This window comes from Acanthochromis polyacanthus, chromosome 5, assembly GCF_021347895.1.
Source record: "Acanthochromis polyacanthus isolate Apoly-LR-REF ecotype Palm Island chromosome 5, KAUST_Apoly_ChrSc, whole genome shotgun sequence".
In the NCBI taxonomy this organism is placed as follows: Eukaryota; Metazoa; Chordata; class Actinopteri; family Pomacentridae; genus Acanthochromis; species Acanthochromis polyacanthus.
The window spans coordinates 5,804,994-5,822,920 of NC_067117.1; the positions used below are offsets into that span (position 1 = coordinate 5,804,994).

General features: G+C 40.5%; 1 protein-coding gene across 1 annotated transcript; it reads right to left on the reverse strand.

Moving 5' to 3' along the window:
• Positions 1–8,455: 8,455 nt before the first annotated feature.
• Positions 8,456–13,865, reverse strand: LOC127534160 (E3 ubiquitin/ISG15 ligase TRIM25-like). Its single transcript, XM_051948670.1, is given in 5 exon segments — positions 8,456–9,457; positions 9,459–9,648; positions 9,925–10,229; positions 10,264–10,366; positions 13,804–13,865. Coding segments are annotated over 5 exon segments (1,101 nt in total). The 3' UTR covers positions 8,456–9,016.
• Positions 13,866–17,927: the final 4,062 nt, after the last annotated feature.

A 17,927-nucleotide genomic window follows, 5' to 3' on the forward strand; every position in this document is an offset into this window, starting at 1 on the left:
CGTTATCAATGCAGCATTCAGAAGATGCTTTGACAACATTTTAGAGCGTCTTTAGAGAACTCTAAGCCTTTAAAAGAGCATTATTGGAGTTAAAACAATCATTTCCTGTTAAAATGTTACTACAACTTTGCAGAACTCTGCAGAAGCTTCTCAGAAAGTTTGAACAACAGAACTGTTCTAGGTGGAGCTTGTTAAAAACACACATTTTAGTTTCAGTTTCTGCTCAGTTTTCAGAAGAAAAAAATGGTGTTATTGAAATCTGACAAGGTTTTCCAGTACTTCTGGTCTCTGTTGACTTTTGTCCTGATAATAAACATGTTCTTACGGTTAACATGTATAAATATTAAGATTAATGAGTAAAATATCTAATTCTTCTTGAAAAAACTTTGCGAGAACCAAACCTTTCCTGACTCCAGACCGTCAAACTCGTCTGAATATTCAGCTCCTGTCGGTTTCTGCTGTCTGGATCCGATCTTTAAGGTTTCTCCTCGTCTTCGTTAGGATCTGATCAGCGTGGCCGCTTGTCAGCAGCAGATGGAGGAAGAAGACGAGCCGTCAGACAGTTTATCCTGCAGCTAACCACCGACTCACCACAGGCCTCATTCATCTCCGTCAGCAGCCTGAAGACAGAAGAACCCAACAGAACGCTGTGGAACCCGTCCAGAACTCCTCCGCCAGGACTCCCATCGTCCTGAAGTTCACAGAGAAGTAAAAAAAAAAACAAAGATCTGAATGCTGCAAATCAGATGTGAGCGAAAAATGGAGGTGAAATCGACATTATCTCTGTGAAAACGTCAAAAATGAGACGATTGGTTGAGTAGAAATGAAAGGAGATAAAAATGTGAGAATAGTTTTTAATGACATGGAGATAAACAAGGTTATTAGGCTTTGTTTAGTTTAACTGTTTTTTTTTTTAACAAAAAATTGTGGTATTTTACTGATTTACTAACGTTAAATTACAAATGATACCTAGTTTAGTCACAGAAAAAAAAATTATATGTCACCATAAAAAAACAGACAAAAACTGCAAATAATTTCCGAATCAAGAACTTTTATAAATGCTAATTTGTTCTACAATTACACAGTTTCAACTGGATCCAAATGAGCAAAAAAAAAAAAAAAAAACTCATTATTTTACACATGTCATTACTGTTCAGGATTAATGAATATTGAAGGTGTAAAATTGTTATTTTGCTAATTTTGTCTTGATTTATTAAATTACAGATAATAACTATATTAGCAACAACAACAAATATAACAACAATAATAATGAAAGTAAAAATAAAGGTCTGAATATATGGAATAAAATTTGGGGCAACCAGATAAGCACTCCATATTTACAGTGCCTTGTGAAAGTATTCGGCCCCCTTGAACTTTTCAACCTTTCGCCACATTTCAGGCTTCAAACATAAAGATATAAAATTTGAATTTTTTGTCAAGAATCAACAATAAGTGGGACACAATCGTGAAGTGGAACAAAATTTATTGGATATTTTAAACTTTTTTAACAAATAAAAACCTGAAAAGCGGGCCGTGCAATATTATTCGGCCCCCTTGCATTAATACTTTGTAGCGCCACCTTTTGCTGCAATTACAGCTGCAAGTCGCTTGGGGTATGTCTCTATCAGTTTTGCACATGGAGAGACTGAAATTCTTGCCCATTCTTCCTTGCAAAACAGCTGGAGCTCAGTGAACAGCAGTCTTCAGCTCTGCCCAAAGATTCTCCATTGGATTCAGGTCTGGACTTTGACTTGGCCATTCTAACACCTGGATACGTTTATTTGTGAACCATTCCATTGTAGATTTGGCTTTATGTTTTGGATCATTGTCCTGTTGGAAGATAAATCTCCGTCCCAGTCTCAGGTCTTTTGCAGACTCCAACAGGTTTTCTTCCAGAATGGTCCTGTATTTGGCTCCATTCATCTTCCCATCAATTTTAACCATCTTCCCTGTCCCTGCTGAAGAAAAGCAGGCCCAAACCATGAGGCTGCCACCACCATGTTTGACAGTGGGGATGGTGTGTTCAGGGTGATGAGCTGTGTTGCTTTTACGCCAAACATATCGTTTTGCATTGTGGCCAAAAAGTTCCATTTTGGTTTCATCTGACCAGAGCACCTTCTTCCACATGTTTGGTGTGTCTCCCAGGTGGCTTGTGGCAAACTTCAAACGAGACTTTTTATGGATTTCTTTGAGAAATGGCTTTCTTCTTGCCACTCTTCCATAAAGGCCAGATTTGTGCAGTGTACGACTGATTGTTGTCCTATGGACAGACTCTCCCACCTCAGCTGTAGATCTCTGCAGTTCATCCAGAGTGATCATGGGCCTCTTGGCTGCATCTCTGATCAGTCTTCTCCTTGTTCGAGGTGAAAGTTTAGAGGGACGGCCGGATCTTGGTAGATTTGCAGTGGTCTGATACTCCTTCCATTTCAATATGATTGCTTGCACAGTGCTCCTTGAGATATTTAAAGCTTGGGAAATCTTTTTGTATCCAAATCCAGCTTTAAACTTCTCCACAACAGTATCTTGGACCTGCCTGGTGTGTTCCTTGGTCTTCATGATGCTCTCTGCACTTTAAACAGAACCCTGAGACTATCACAGAGCAGGTGCATTTATACGGAGACTTGATTACACACAGGTGGATTCTATTTATCATCATCAGTCATTTAGGACAACATTGGATCATTCAGAGATCCTCACTGAACTTCTGGAGTGAGTTTGCTGCACTGAAAGTAAAGGGGCCGAATAATATTGAACACCCCACTTTTCAGTTTTTTATTTGTTAAAAAAGTATAAAATATCCAATAAATTTCATTCCACTTCATGATTGTGTCCCAATTGTTGTTGATTCTTGAAAAAAAATTTAAATTTTATATCTTTATGTTTGAAGCCTGAAATGTGGCGAAAGGTTGAAAAGTTCAAGGGGGCCGAATACTTTCACAAGACACTGTATACATATATATATATATATATAGAGAGAGAGAGAGAGAGAGAGAGATAGATAGATAGATAGATAGATAGATAGATAGATAGATAGATAGATAGATAGATAGATAGATAGATATACTCACACGCAAAAGAAACGCAAGTTTCTTTTACCCGATGAAAAATTAAATTTGGTTTCCCAAAACAAAAATGCATTTGGTACTTTGTGGTGCATGGTGTGTTCTTAACATTTTCTGTTGCGTTTTGTAAGGTTGGTGTGAAAACCGAAAACGAATCGTCGCAATACACCAATGCATTGATGATGTGGACATGATTCACAGTTTGCACGTGCAATTGAATATGCACGATTTATCGACACCTTCGGTGGGTATAAATTTCATTCAAGATCATAGGCATTTCACTTGCTGTTTAACTATGCCACACTTAAACCAAACTGAGAGGAACCAAGACATCGGACATCTGCAAGCTGGAGAGTCTGTCCGCTTCGGGAAAGGTCATCGGTGCTCTGTGTGGTGTTGTATCGACGCTGGAGACGGTAAATGGTGGTGATGTTGACATTAAAGTGACGGGCAATGTCTCGGACAGACTCTCCAGCTTGCAGACGTCCGATGGCTTGGTTCCTCTCAATTTGGTTTAAGTGTGGCATAGTTAAACAGCAAGGGAAATGCCTATGATCTTGAATGAAATTTATACCCACTGAAGGTGTCGATAAATCGTGCATATTCAATTGCACGTGCAAAGTGTGAATCATGTCCACATCATCAATGCATTGGTGTATTGCGACGATTCGTTTTCCGTTTTCGGTTTTCACACCAACCTTACAAAACGCAACAGAAAATGTTAAGAACACACCATGCACCACAAAGTACACACGTGGACAAAATTGTTGGTACCCCTCAGTTAAAGAAGGAAAAACCCACAATTCTCACTGAAATCACTTGAAACTCACAAAAGTAACAATAAATAAAAATTTATTGAAAATCAAATAATCAAAATCAGCCATCACTTTTGAATTGTTGATTAACATAATTATTTAAAAAAACAAACTAATGAAACAGGCCTGGACAAAAATGATGGTACCTCTATAAAAGATTGAAAACTATTTGACCAGAGTGACATGATTAACTCAGGTGTGTCATTTAATTGACATCACAGGTGTTTCCAAACTCATAATCAGTCAGTCTGCCTATTTAAAGGGAGACAAGTAGTCACCCTGCTGTTTGGTGAAAAGGTGTGTACCACACTGAACATGGACAACAGAAAGCGAAGGAGAGAATTGTCCCAGGACATCCGAAAAAAAATTATAGACAAACATCTTAAAGGTAAAGGCTATAAGACCATCTCTAAACAGCTTGAAGTTCCTGTGACAACAGTGGCTCATATTATTCAGAAGTTCAAGACCCACGGGACAGTAGCCAACCTCCCTGGACGTGGCCGCAAGAGGAAAATTGATGACAAATTGAAGAGACGGATCGTTGGAATTGTATCCAAAGAGCCCAGAGCAACCTCCAAAGAAATTAAAGGTGAACTCCAAGGCCAAGGTACATCAGTGTCAGATCGCACCATTGGTCGTTGTTTGAGCCAAAGTGGACTTCATGGGAGACGACCAAGGAGGACACCACTGCTGAAAAAAACTCATAAAAAAGCGAGACTGGAATTTGCAAAAATGCATGTTGACAAGCCACAAAGCTTCTGGGAGAATGTCCTTTGGACAGATGAGACCAAACTGGAGCTTTTTGCTAAGGCACATCAACTCTATGTTCATAGACTCAAAAACCAAGCATACGAAGAAAAGAACACTGTCCCTACGGTGAAACATGGAGGAGGCTCAGTAATGTTTTGGGGCTGCTTTGCTGCATCTGGCACAGGGTGTCTTGAAAGTGTGCAAGGTACGATGAAATCTGAAGACTATCAAGGCATTCTGGAGAGAAATGTGCTGCCTAGTGTCAGAAAGCTTGGTCTCAGTCGCAGGTCATGGGTCTTCCAACAGGACAACGATCCAAAACACACAGCCAAAAACACCCAAGAATGGCTGAGAGAAAAGCGTTGGACTATTCTAAAGTGGCCTTCTATGAGCCCAGATCTGAATCCCATTGAACATATGTGGAAGGAGCTGAAACATGCCATTTGGAGAAGACACCCATCAAACCTGAGACAACTGGAGCTGTTTGCTCATGAGGAGTGGGCCAAAATACCTGTTGACAGCTGCAGAACGCTCATTGACAAACACAGAAATCGTTTAACTGCAGTGATTGCCTCAAAAGGTTGTGCAACAAAATATTAAGTTATGGGTACCATCATTTTTGTCCAGGCCTATTTCATTAGTTTGTTTTTTTTAAATAATTATGTTAATCAACAATTCAAAAGTGATGGCTGATTTTGATTATTTGATTTTCAATAAATTTTTATTTATTGTTACTTTTGTGAGTTTCAAGTGATTTCAGTGAGAATTGTGGGTTTTTCCTTCTTTAACTGGGGGGTACCAACAATTTTGTCCACGTGTGTACCAAATGCATTTTTGTTTTGGGAAACCAAATTTAATTTTTCATCGGGTAAAAGAAACTTGCGTTTCTTTTGCGTGTGAGTATAGATAGATAGATAGATAGTAGCCCTGTGACAGACTGGTGACCTGTCCAGGGTGTCCCCTGCCTTCACTTGAGTCAGCTGGGATAGACTCCAGCACCCCCCATGACCCTAGTGAGGATAAAACGGTGGATAGAGAATGCCAGTTTGTTTCTGTAACATCACTGTTACTTATTATGAAAACAAACCTAAAAATCCTTATTTTTAATATGATCAGTGGTAAACTATAGATTCTGTCTTTTGATGATCACAATCAGGAACATATCAAAGATTACTGACGTTGATTCTGATGTTTTATCAACAAACTCAGACCGAGAAACTTCAGGACGGATAAAATGATCGATTTTTATTTTTCTACTCTTGATTCATAAATTAATTAATTTTTGTTTTTAAACCAAAATCAGTCCTGATCACAACAAATAAATATTTGTTAATTTTTAGGATTAAATCATTTAAATGGCAGTTTGTTTACATGATGTTGTTATTATTATTATTATTTAATGAAATGAACATGAATAAAAAACTTTATTTGACCTTAATAATAATAATAATAATAATAATAAATATAAATAGTAGCAATAATAATGGTGATAATAACAATTATAATAATAATAATCCAGGCTGTGTTCATTTATTGTCCTTTATTTGCAGATTAACATGAAGCTGAATCACAAACTAAACAAAACACACCAACAAAATTAAAAATCACCAAGTCAGATTATTAAATGACGACTGACTGCAATAAAATGTCGTTATTTGTCCCCAGAAAAAACTAATAAAATACAAATCCAAAACATTCTGTACATATATATCCCTGTGAAAGAGAAATGAAGTGCACATTTGAAGAAAAAGCTGATTTTTCCTTCACCTCAGCTGGTTCCTTAAATGCATCACTAAACATGAGGTTGAAGAAACATGAATGTAAATGAAAGGAAAGCAAAGAGCAGATTCAGAAGGACGTTAAAAGTCCTTCACTGTTACATTTTCAGGACATTTTAAGCTGCTAAATAGTTTGTGAGAAGGTGAAATGAGAAAACAGGGAAATATTTAGAAAAGAAGAAAAGCAGTCAGAGATCAGTCCTCCTCCAAGACTGCTCATTCCCCCATATGGCATTGTCAGAAATGCAGCATTTGATTATTAGTTATTGATGATCAGAAATAGGCCTGCATGATTAATCGTTTTTGAACCTTGATGTCGATTCACCCCTACAAGCGATTTCATTTCTAAATTACGTCGATTTTTTGTTCTTTCCCGAGTGCCGGTGCCTGGCGGCATGTGTTGGAGTTGTGAACAAGCGCTCCAAGGCTTCTCCCTCGTTCAATAACAAAGTGGCTTTTGGTCACACCCCAGTGAACAAATGAACGCAAGATGGATGTTGCTGAAAGCCCAGGTAGCGCGGATAGTCAGCCCACCACCCAACCTGACCTCGTTCCTAAAAAAGGTGGTACTTCAATGGTGTGGAACTACTTTGGTTTCAGAGACGACGACGAGAGTCAGTCCGATGTGCTGTGTAAGGAATGCTTGACTGTCATTGCAACAACGAAAGGAAACACCACCAATCTTTACCAGCACCTCCAACGTCACCATAAGCTGCAATATGATGAAGCCGTAAAAGGCAAAAAGTCTGAAAGTCGTCCGACAGTGCAGACATCGATAACGGCAACCTTGTACAACGCAACGCCATACCCATCTAACTCCCGGAGAAGTAAGGAAATAACAGAAGCCATAGCTAACCACTTAGCAAAAGATATGGTCCCCATAACACGGTAGAATGTGCTGGATTTCAAAAAATGATTCAAATGCTAGACAAACGCTACGCTGTACCCTCCCGAAACTACTTTTCCTACGTTGCACTGCCAGCTATGTACAATAATCTGCGAGCCACAATACAGACAGAAGTGCGAGAAGCGGACTATTTTGCTGCAACAACTGATTTATGGTCCAGTCGGACGACGGAGCCATATATGAGTCTTACTGTCCACTTCATTGCGACCGACTTCACCATGAAGAGCAAGTGCCTTCAAACATCTTTTTTTCCTGAAGACCACATGGGTGAGATCTTGGCACAGGGGCTAAAGGATGCCCTAGCATCTTGGAGTTTAGAAGAGGAGAAATGATGTGTGTAACAGCAGACAACGGACAAAACATAGTGAAGACAATCTCCATCAACGAGTGGACCAGGCTGCAATGTTTTGGCCATCGGCTACATCTGGCCATTGGTAAGCTGCTTTTTTTTTCTTCCCCTTAAACTGTCAGACATAGGCTACTTCTACGACATTAAAGATTACATTCAGAGTAGTAGTTCATGTTGTACTGATTTATGTTGTATTTTTCCTCTAGAAAATGCCATGAAGGATTCACGAATTGACCGTGTCATGGGACTCTGCAAGAAGATCGTGGGTGCATTTAGTCACAGCTGGAAACGGAGGAGAGACCTTACCACAGCTCAGAAAGAGCTCAAACTCCCTGAGCATCAACTGAAAACTGAATGCCCTACAATATGGGGATCAAGGCAGGCAATGGTTCAGAGGATCCTGGAAACAGCTTCCAGCCATTACCCGGGTTTTCTCCAGCGATCGAAAGGTTAGACATCTGGTTCCTGGATATCAGGATGTAGAAGTCCTTGAGACACTCAACAGCACCTAAGTCCCCTGGCTGACTTCATCGATGCTCTCTCTGGAGAGCTATATGTCAGCATATCCTCTGTGAAGCCAGTTCTCCACCTTTTCAAGACTTCAGTTTTGGTTGTGAAAGATGATGACACCGAACTCACAAAAAAGTCAAGTCAAACATCCTGAAATATCTCCAAGATAAATAAAAGTGACCCGAGCACTCAGGATCTCCTCGACATAGCCACCAGCATTGATCCTCGGTTCAAAAGGACCTACGTCAGCGACAAGAAGAGAGCCACACTTAAACCAGACTGGCTGAAGAGATGACTTCCATTACTGTAGCCACGGTAAGGTGATTTTTTTTCATTCATGATGTATAATAAACATTTCATTTTGTGGAAAAAAAATCGTGGAAGAAAATCGTGATTTCCATTCAAAGCTAAAAAATCGAGGTTCATATTTTTTCCTGAACCGTGCAGGCCAAATCAGAAATCACAGCAACATAGAATGTGTCCATTTAATACAGATGAACCCACAAGCACAATGACCTTGAGCTGAGCACAGGCGTGTGTCATGCATGTGGACGTTATGTACGAATACCGGATCACGTGACCTAAATATGTAGCAGGAGGGAATGGATGGAACTCAGAAACACCCCCAGTTGTTCTAAATGAGTTAAAGTTGTTCTAAATGAGTTAAAGTTGTTCTAAACGAGTTAAAGTTGTTCTAAATGAGTTGAAATTGATCTAAATGAGTTAAAGTTGGTCTAAATGAGTTAAAGTTGATCTAAATGAGTTAAAGTTGAAACAAAAACTTCTTTTCTGTCTAAAATCAGGACATTTCTCAGTGATCCAGAGTTTTGAACGGTCATGTGTCGTCAATTTAAATCAGGGCTGAACATGAACCGACCCTCAGACTCTGGAATTACTCTATTTGACTTAAGGAACTCTGCAGTGGTTCCAGTATAAACATAAACTCCAGCATGTATGGGCTCAGTGAATGTGGTCTGGACTCTGTGGAGGAGAGTCATGGTTTCAGAGACGCTGTAGAAAGACAGAATACCTGCTCTGTGATCCAGATAGACTCCGATTCTGGAGGACTGAGGACCAGAGACGGGAGTTTGGATTCTGTTGTACCAAAATTTATAACTGTTGGTGTCACAATCTAAAGACCAAGATTTGTCATTTCTTCCAAATACAAATTCATATGAGTCTCCTTTTCTGCTGATATTCTTCTTTGCGACTGATACACAAACTCCTCCTCCTCTCAACTCCACCTCCCAGTAACAACGTCCAGTCAGACTCTCTTTACTCAGAACCTGAGGCCAAAAAACTGAATCTGTCTGGATGATCAGGATAACGTTGGTCTTCTTCCATTCTTGTTACTTTTCTGTTCCCTTCAGATAATAACAGCTCTCTGTGTGCTGTGTTTGGATCCAGAGTGATTTCTCTTGAATACTTTAAGAATCCATCTCTGGTCTCTGGTTCTGGTTCTGACAGAGAACATCCACTTCAGTGATTGCCAGTGAGATGTTTGTCCACGTGTCCCTCAGAATGTCCTGTAGATGATCTCTGAGCTCTTTCACAGCTGCTGTCACGTCCTCAAAGTGTCTCGAGGACGGATGATGACGTTGGATAAAGGTTTGGACTCACTGAGTGCTGACACTGAGGGGTAGTTGTGGAGGAAGTGGCTGTGATCTGGTGTATCTGAGAGCTGCTTCAGCTCAGCGTCTTTCCTCTTCAGATCCCTGATCTCCTGCTCCAGCTTCTCCTCAAGCTCTTTGACTCGTCCTCTCTTCCGTCTTCTGCTGGGATCTGATCTGCCTGCTCCACATCTCGCCGTCTGTTTGGAGGAGATGGATCTATCTGGGTGAACATCTCCTGACTGTCCTCCACTGTTTTATCAGCAGAGACTCTGATGGCCTCCAGCTCCTGTTGAAGCAGCTCCACGTCTTTCCTGTCTGTCCTGGATTCTCTGCTGGACCTCAGTCGACTCACCTCCAACTTCTTCTGCTTCTTCTTCCTTTCTGCTGCTGCTGAGACGGTTTCATGACCTTTATGTTCATCCAAGGAACACAGAGAACAGATCAACTGTTGGTCAGTTAGACAGAAAATTCTTCATCACCTCATCATGTTGAGAGCAGATGTTCTCCTGGAGGTTCTTGAAGGGCTCCACCAGCTGGTGTTTCTTAAAAGCAGCAGATTGGATAGTGAGGCTGGAGGTGTTGCTGACAGAAAGAGACCAGACACTGCAGACAGGACTTGACAGCTTTCAGTTCCTCCCAGTGCAGGAATCACAGGACACATCTCCAGGTCCAGCATAGCAGAGATCTTCAGCAAGCAGCTTGGAGTCTGGTCTTCTTCAGATCCTCCACTAATCTGCCAACGTGATGTTTTTCTGCACTTCAGGCCTCGGTGTGAAAATCTTCCTGCACTGAGGGCAGCTGTAGATTCTCTTCCCATCCTCTCCATCCCAGTGTGTTTTAATACAGTCCATGCAGTAGCTGTGTCCACAGGAAGTAGAGACCGGATCCTTCAGTAGATCCAGACAGATGGAAAAGAGAGTTTCTCTGAATCCGACTGATTTCTTTGCTGCTCCATTTCTCCTCTGGCCCACACAGACTGTTTGACTTCCACTTCCTCTTACATGAGACTAGTCTGAGCTCTGATCTCCAAATCATGTGTTCCTGCAGTGGAACGGGTTCCTGTCAGCTTCTTCCAGCCGTCTGCAGAGTGCAGATCTGAAGGGAGGAACCAGGAAATGTGTGTTTGTAGAGCAGGAAGACGAGGAGGGTTATCAGGCTGGGCTTCATTCCAGGATGAAACCAAGAAAACAACTCAACAAAACAAAAGAATACAATAGAAATAAACAGAATGACATAGAACATGAAATGGAATAAAAGTTAGCCAGAACCCAGAGCTTTGTGAAAATGTACATTTTCTAATCAGGATGTTCTAAAACTGGATTTCTTCTCTTGACTTTGTCCTCCACAGGGTGGACACATTTTAACCATTTGCTCACATCTTATCTGCTTGCAGTAAATCCATAAAAAGTGTGGGAGCTTGAACAACATGCATTTACAGCAGTCTAAGGTCAACTTTAATCAAGAGACATGAAACTGAGTGGAACATTTGAACTCTTATAGGGGAGAAATCATGACGGCCTCAATGGCACTTTTTATTGATATTGACTCACTGTGTTAGCTAGCTAAAAGTAGGCTAATTTGATGATGTATAATAAGAACACACACTCTTTCACGCAAGAGTATGCTAGCTAGTTAGCCTAGTTAGTAACTTGTGTTAGCCCAACTATAAAGTAGGCTAATTTGATGATACAGCCTTTGACACAAGAGTATGTTAGATTTGTTAGCTAGCTAGTGTTAGCTAACTATAAAGTAGGTTAATTTTGTGATACATAGCACACTATTTCACACAAGAGTATGTTCGAAAGTTAGCTACCTAGTGTGAGCTAGCCATAAAGTACGCTAATTTGATGATACATAATAAGAACACACACTCTTTCACACCAGAGTTTGCTAGCTAGTTAGGTCATTAGCTAGCTGTGCAGATCTGAAGGGAGGAACCAGAAATGTTGTGTTTGTAGAGCAGGAAGGAGAGGAGGGTTATCAGGCTGGGCTTCATTCCAGGAAGAATAATTCCAAGTACACGTCTGTACTCGAGTACTTGGTGAGTTCAGACTTGCAGGTCCGACTCTGAAGTCCACCAGAACTCATCTCTGTTAACGTTCAGGTGGAACACCAGCGTACTTGATGACGTCACCGCCTCGGTTCATCTGCTCCGGTTATCTTTACCGTGAAAAACAATGAAATGGAATCAGATAGAAAAACACAGCCCTGCATGTTCACGTTTTAATATAAAAACAGTTCCTGTATAGATATATTCAGGTTTGTAAGATACTTCTAAATGTTTACTTTATTTTTTCGAGCCGTTGATTTATTGACAGCTGTAGTTGAAGTTAGTGTTGTAGTACACGAGATCGGTCTCGGTCTCGAGACCGGTCTCAAGACCACTTTTTGAAGATCTCAGTCTCGTCTCGCACTCGACCGCATTTTTACTCGGTCTTGTCTTGGTCTCGGGCACAGAGGACTCGGGATTTTACTGCAAGACCAACCGAGACCATGGCTGCAGACAGCATAGCAGACAGCACTGATCTGCCTCTCAACTGTCTCATTTGTTTCGTAACAGCTTTGTCGTGATTGGATACAAAACTTCCCGCTTCGAATGTAACCAATAACTTAATTGATTTTTAATTTGGATTATTTTTACGGGCTATCACCTGTCACCTACCCCGCCCCTCTCCACACGTAGTCCACCGCAGTGAATGCGGGAGACGGAAGAAGGAGTCTGCCCCTGGGTAAAGATGTCAGTTAACTCTGCTGTAATAAAGTTTGGTTTTTCTAACCATAAACAGTTTATCTGTAAATCAACGTCAAAAAGAAAACACAGCGCTATATGCAAATTCTGCACGCTCACGGAAGCTCCCTCTTCAATGACTTGGTTAATCACAATCTTTCCCACACTGGGTGTACTTAAAAGAAAAAAACACACACATTCTGAAAATGACTGTAATGCCAGTGTTAAAGTAAGAAAATGAACTGGTGTGGTCATTTAATAAAATATTTTTGTGTAACTATTTGAAAAACTTGGTTGCCATAATGCTCCTGTCATGCATGCATTGTGCTGATTCACCCATATGTATAGATGCTTCCTAAATTAATAAAGTTTTCTTTTCTGTTCATTTTACACTGTAAATAAGATTGTTTTTTGATATGATTCATTGTTATATGACCAGATGTCTTTATGATTTACAGATTCTTGGAGTACAAGGCAGGGCTGGAGAAAGATATCAAACAGCCAACTATGCAGTCCTTTACACAGAAGGTTCAGGTCTACAGTCTACATTCACCAAGGCAGCAAGCCATCACTGAAGCCATTGTCAAAGACTTGATAGTTGGATGTAGTCTGCCGCTTTCATTTGTGGAAAATGGACTTTTTAGACACTTTCTTGAGATTATGGATTGCAAATATATATATACCAGTCTCCAGAAGGACAATTTGTGAGAAGTGGATACCAATGTTGGTAAAAAAAAGTCAAGGAAACTGTTTTGGAGAAGCTGGATACACAGTCAACTGTCAATTCAATTCAATTCAATTCAATTCAATTTTATTTATATAGCGTCAATTACAGTCAAATCGTCTCAAGACGCTTTACAGAACCCATATGCCTGACCCCAGAGCAAGCCCAAAGGCGACAGTGGCAAGGAAAAACACCCTTTTAACAGGGAAGAAACCTCGAGCAGAACCCGGCTCAAATAGGGGGGACCCATCTGCCTGCTGGCCGGGCGGGTTGAGAAGGACAGAAGAGGGCAAGGGGGAGGGATGGGAGAAGAGGGAGGGGTGAGAAAGCAAGGAAAACACAACACACATTTGAATACATGCATGACAGGATATGTGACACAGACAAAGTATAAGCTAACATTGAAAACTGACTCATAGTTTACTAGCTGGCTCATCAGCGCAACCACGAGCGGCTGTGTTGAGTGCACAGCAGATCCTGATGAACAATCAGCGCTGCTTAAAGCCTGGCTCTCTCCACCATGCCAATGCCGTATCATTGAATGGACCTCCCTGCTACACTGCTCACCCTTGTTCCGCTGTCCATACCACGACGCACTCAGTTTTGGAATCCCTCACTCCGTTCACCATCTCCCGCACGTTGTCTTCTGAACTCTGCCTCTCCCTCAGACTGCTCTGCCTGTTTCTCTGCCGGCTCTCCCCCACATCCACACCTCTGACACTGGACTGGACTTTCTGTAAGCCACCTTCCCTTTTGTTTTTGAATAAATAATGTTCAGTTTTATTTCGGCCCTCGGGTCCGCTTTCTGTTTGGTTTAGTTTTTTCCCTCCTTCCCGTTGTCTCCCTCCGGCTCCCTTAATTTAGCATTTCTGTTCATGAATATTCTTGTCTGTCATTAAATCATTGTTTAATTTCACCCACCTATCTGTGTCTGCTGCTTGGGTTCGCAATCCGGTTGTATGACAGTCATCTGTGTCATTAACAACTGATCTCTGGTCTGATCGCAGGCTACGCTCCTTCCTTGGAGTGACTGCTCATATGTGCTGCAAAACGACTCCTATGCACTTGAATCGTACCTCCTGGACTGTATGCGTTTTACAGGCAGACATAATGGGGAATGAATTGCTTCTGCTTTTGAGGAGATCACAGAGGAATATGGCATCCGTCAGAAGATAAGTTATATAATTATGGACAATGCTGCCAATATGAAATGTGCTTTCAAAGTTCACATGCCACAACGGCAGTCTGATGACAGTGAGAGTGAGGAGGAGAATTTAGATGAACACTTGTGGGAAGACGTGACTTCAGTGGAAGACACAGAATTACCCTGGTCTTCAGGTGAATGTCTTTCCAGCTTTGCCCACTCTCTGCAGTTAGTTGTGAATGAAGGAAGTTAGGGCTGTCTCTTGCACCATAGCCAAAACATCGCAATTCACTACTGTTATATAGCAGTTCAAAGATAAGTTTGAGGCTATGTTTGACAATAGTAAGACTATTCCAGCAGCAAACACTCGCTGGAACAGCACTTTCAAACAAGTACAGTCCCTCACAGCTCTAGACCACAAAGCCCTGACTGAAATGTGCAGCAAAGACTGAGGATGTGACATTTAGTCCCCGTGAGTGGAACCAGCTGAAGGAGCTCTGCACAGTTCTTGCACCATTCTCTGAGGCAACAGATCTAACCGAGGGAGAGACGTGTTACGATAAGCATGGTGGTTCCAACTGTTTTGGATTTAAATACACACCTTCTCAAGATGGAGGAAACCCGAATGCAATGCCAGCCTTTAGTCAAGGCCTTCCGGCAGTCTCTGATGAAAAGATTCTCTAGAATTTTACAAAAATAAACATGGCAAAAGAAAGTGAAAGAGAGGAACCTTTTGGCTATAAAATGTACTTTTTGGCTACTATGTTGGATCCGCAGTTTGGCCTAAGTTGGGTGGATCTGGATGATACCGTTGGAGGAAATGCAACATCAGTGAAGGCAAGAGATGAAGTGAAGAAGTCACTGACAGGTTAGTATACATTTTTATACTTTTGAAAAATATCTTCCCATTTAAAAAGCCTTAAGTAGTCTTAAAATGAAATTCATGGTGTTTTTACTATATTCATTTTTTGTCATAAAAACAAAATTGTTGATCACCTGAATCTGACATGGTCTTTATATTTAACGTACAAAACTTTAATATTTTTGTATGTGTTTGCTCATGTTTTTCAGACACTTTGACCACAGAAGTGGAGAACATAATGAACAGTGAAGAAGATGCAGCAGAATCAGGAGCCATGAATGTTCATCCACCCAGTGATTCACCACCAGCCAAATGCCCCCGCCTTCTGTCTCGCTACAAGGCTCACAAGAAACGCAACTCGACCCAGGATTCAAGTACTGTAACGCAGACTGGAAAATACTTTGAAGCCATCCAAGACTCTGACACTGACAATGCACTTGTCTTTTGGGCAAAAAACAGAGACAGATTTCCTCAGCTGCACAAATTGGCACTGAAGGTGCTGACAGTCCCTGCCTCTTCAGCACCAGTGGAGAGGGTCTTTAGCAGAGGGGGCATTATAATGGGACCCCATCGTGCACATTTAGGCCACAAAATGTTGCAGTTTCTCATGCTTCTAAAATGCAACCAAACTCTACTTTAAACTTACTTCCCATTATGTAATTTTTAGGGGCTATGTTGTTGTAGTGTTTAGAAATGACCCTTTCATGTGTCTCTCCTTGTGGTGAGCTTTGAATAACAAAGTATTTTGTCTGAGCAGTTTGTCAGGGAAACACTTGTATTTTGGCCTTTCAGTGTTTGATTTCTTTGAAGATACACTGACATTTTATATTTCATTGCATTTTAGATGCTGATATTTGACATTGTTTTTTCATTCTATGTTATGGAATAGTGGTTCTCTGGATTTTTCTTAGACAATGACACACTTTAAAAAAAAAAAATTCACCCAAGTTCAGCTATATCCAGTTTATCAAACAAGAAATATTTGTGGTGTAATAGAAATAGAGGCGCACTGTTCTAGATTTAGATGTGTTGGAGAAAATTGTACATTTGTGCATAGCTTGATATTGTTTTGAAAACAAGACAAAAATGAAGACGCAAGTATTAAATATTTGTTTGATATGCTCCATATTGAATGGTTGGTTCTTGTTGCAGACAAGAGTATTACAGGCAACCTTACACTTGCCTGAAAACTATGTTGAATAAGTACTGAATAAAATGGTTAAGTTAAATTTACTATGATCTCGGTCTCAACTCAGTCTCACTTTATCTTGGTCTCGGTCTCGACCCCTCAAAGTGTTGGCCTTGTCTCGGTCTCGATACACTGTGGTCTCGGCCATGTCTTTGTCTCGGTTTAGGTGGTCTCGACTACAACACTAGTTGAAGTGAAGCGTCTCATTCTATCAGTGGATCCACAAAAACTTTTTACAAACTGATCAGTGAAAAACAGTAAACCTTCAGGAGGACACCTCATAATGCAGGACTGTTTATAGAAGCACGAGTTTTATGTGAATAGAGCTTCTAAACAGTTTTATTATGACCATCACTAAAATACATGAGTCTACATTCTACATCCAGAGCTGCTGTTTGTCCAGTGAGGAGGTTCTGCAGCAGGATTAGTTTGTGTACGGTGTATTCTAGATGACTGACAAAGTGAAATGAGCATCCTGTGTGTGTGTCTGACTCTAACACACCTCTCATAAGTTATAGCTGCTAGTTAACCACACAGTTAACCACAGTGTGCTGAGAGGATGAGGTATAACAGGCTTCTTTTCTCTTGTCGTGATCAAAGTGCATCAGACAGATGTATTATTTTACTGTTAGTGAGCTGAAGTGTGTTTCCTGTTTCTAGAGGTAATGAGGCAGAGGTTATTTATTTCACTCAATGTACATGCATCTTCACACAATTTTGGAGTATAAATACAATAACAATAATAATTAGAATTTGAATTGTGATTTTCTCATCCTCATTAAACATATCAGTACTTATAACAATTGTATTTATAGACACAAATTAAATATAATATGCATAAATATAAAATATGTCACTTTTATAGCCTTGCTGTCTTGCGCAAAGTGGATAATCAAAGTGAATAAAAGCACAAATACATTTGAATACATGATTTCTGTATCATTTAATTTTTTAGACTTTGTTTTTAGCACTATGATTAATAAAGGTCAGATTATGAATCAGCACCATGGAGAAAATTCATGTCTATACAGTATATGTCTGGAAAAGGTATGATATTTCAAAGCAAGGGCTCCAGGAAGAGCAGCCACAGTTAAACAGTCCAGTGTCTGATGGTGATCTGAATTCAACTTAATACATCATCTTCCTATATTCTAAATGAATGCAGCTTGAATTATGGCTTTGTGGATTTATGCTGTACCTCCACCCCTGTTATTCTGGTCCCTCCATTTCAGTTTACAGATCAGCAACTAGTTGTGTTTAGTTCCAACAGTCAGCCTTGGAGTCTCCTACAAACAATCAGCAGGATGGCAGGTCACAGTCAGACATTTTCAGTGTCAGTTATCTGTGCATCTTGTCATGATCACATAACACTTGTTTAATCAGCTACTATCTCTCCCATGCTCTTTTCAGCATCTACACTCTCAGAGCCCACCTCCAGCGATATTATTATCATCATCATCATCACTATCACCAACCTTCTCAACAGAAGTTGTTAA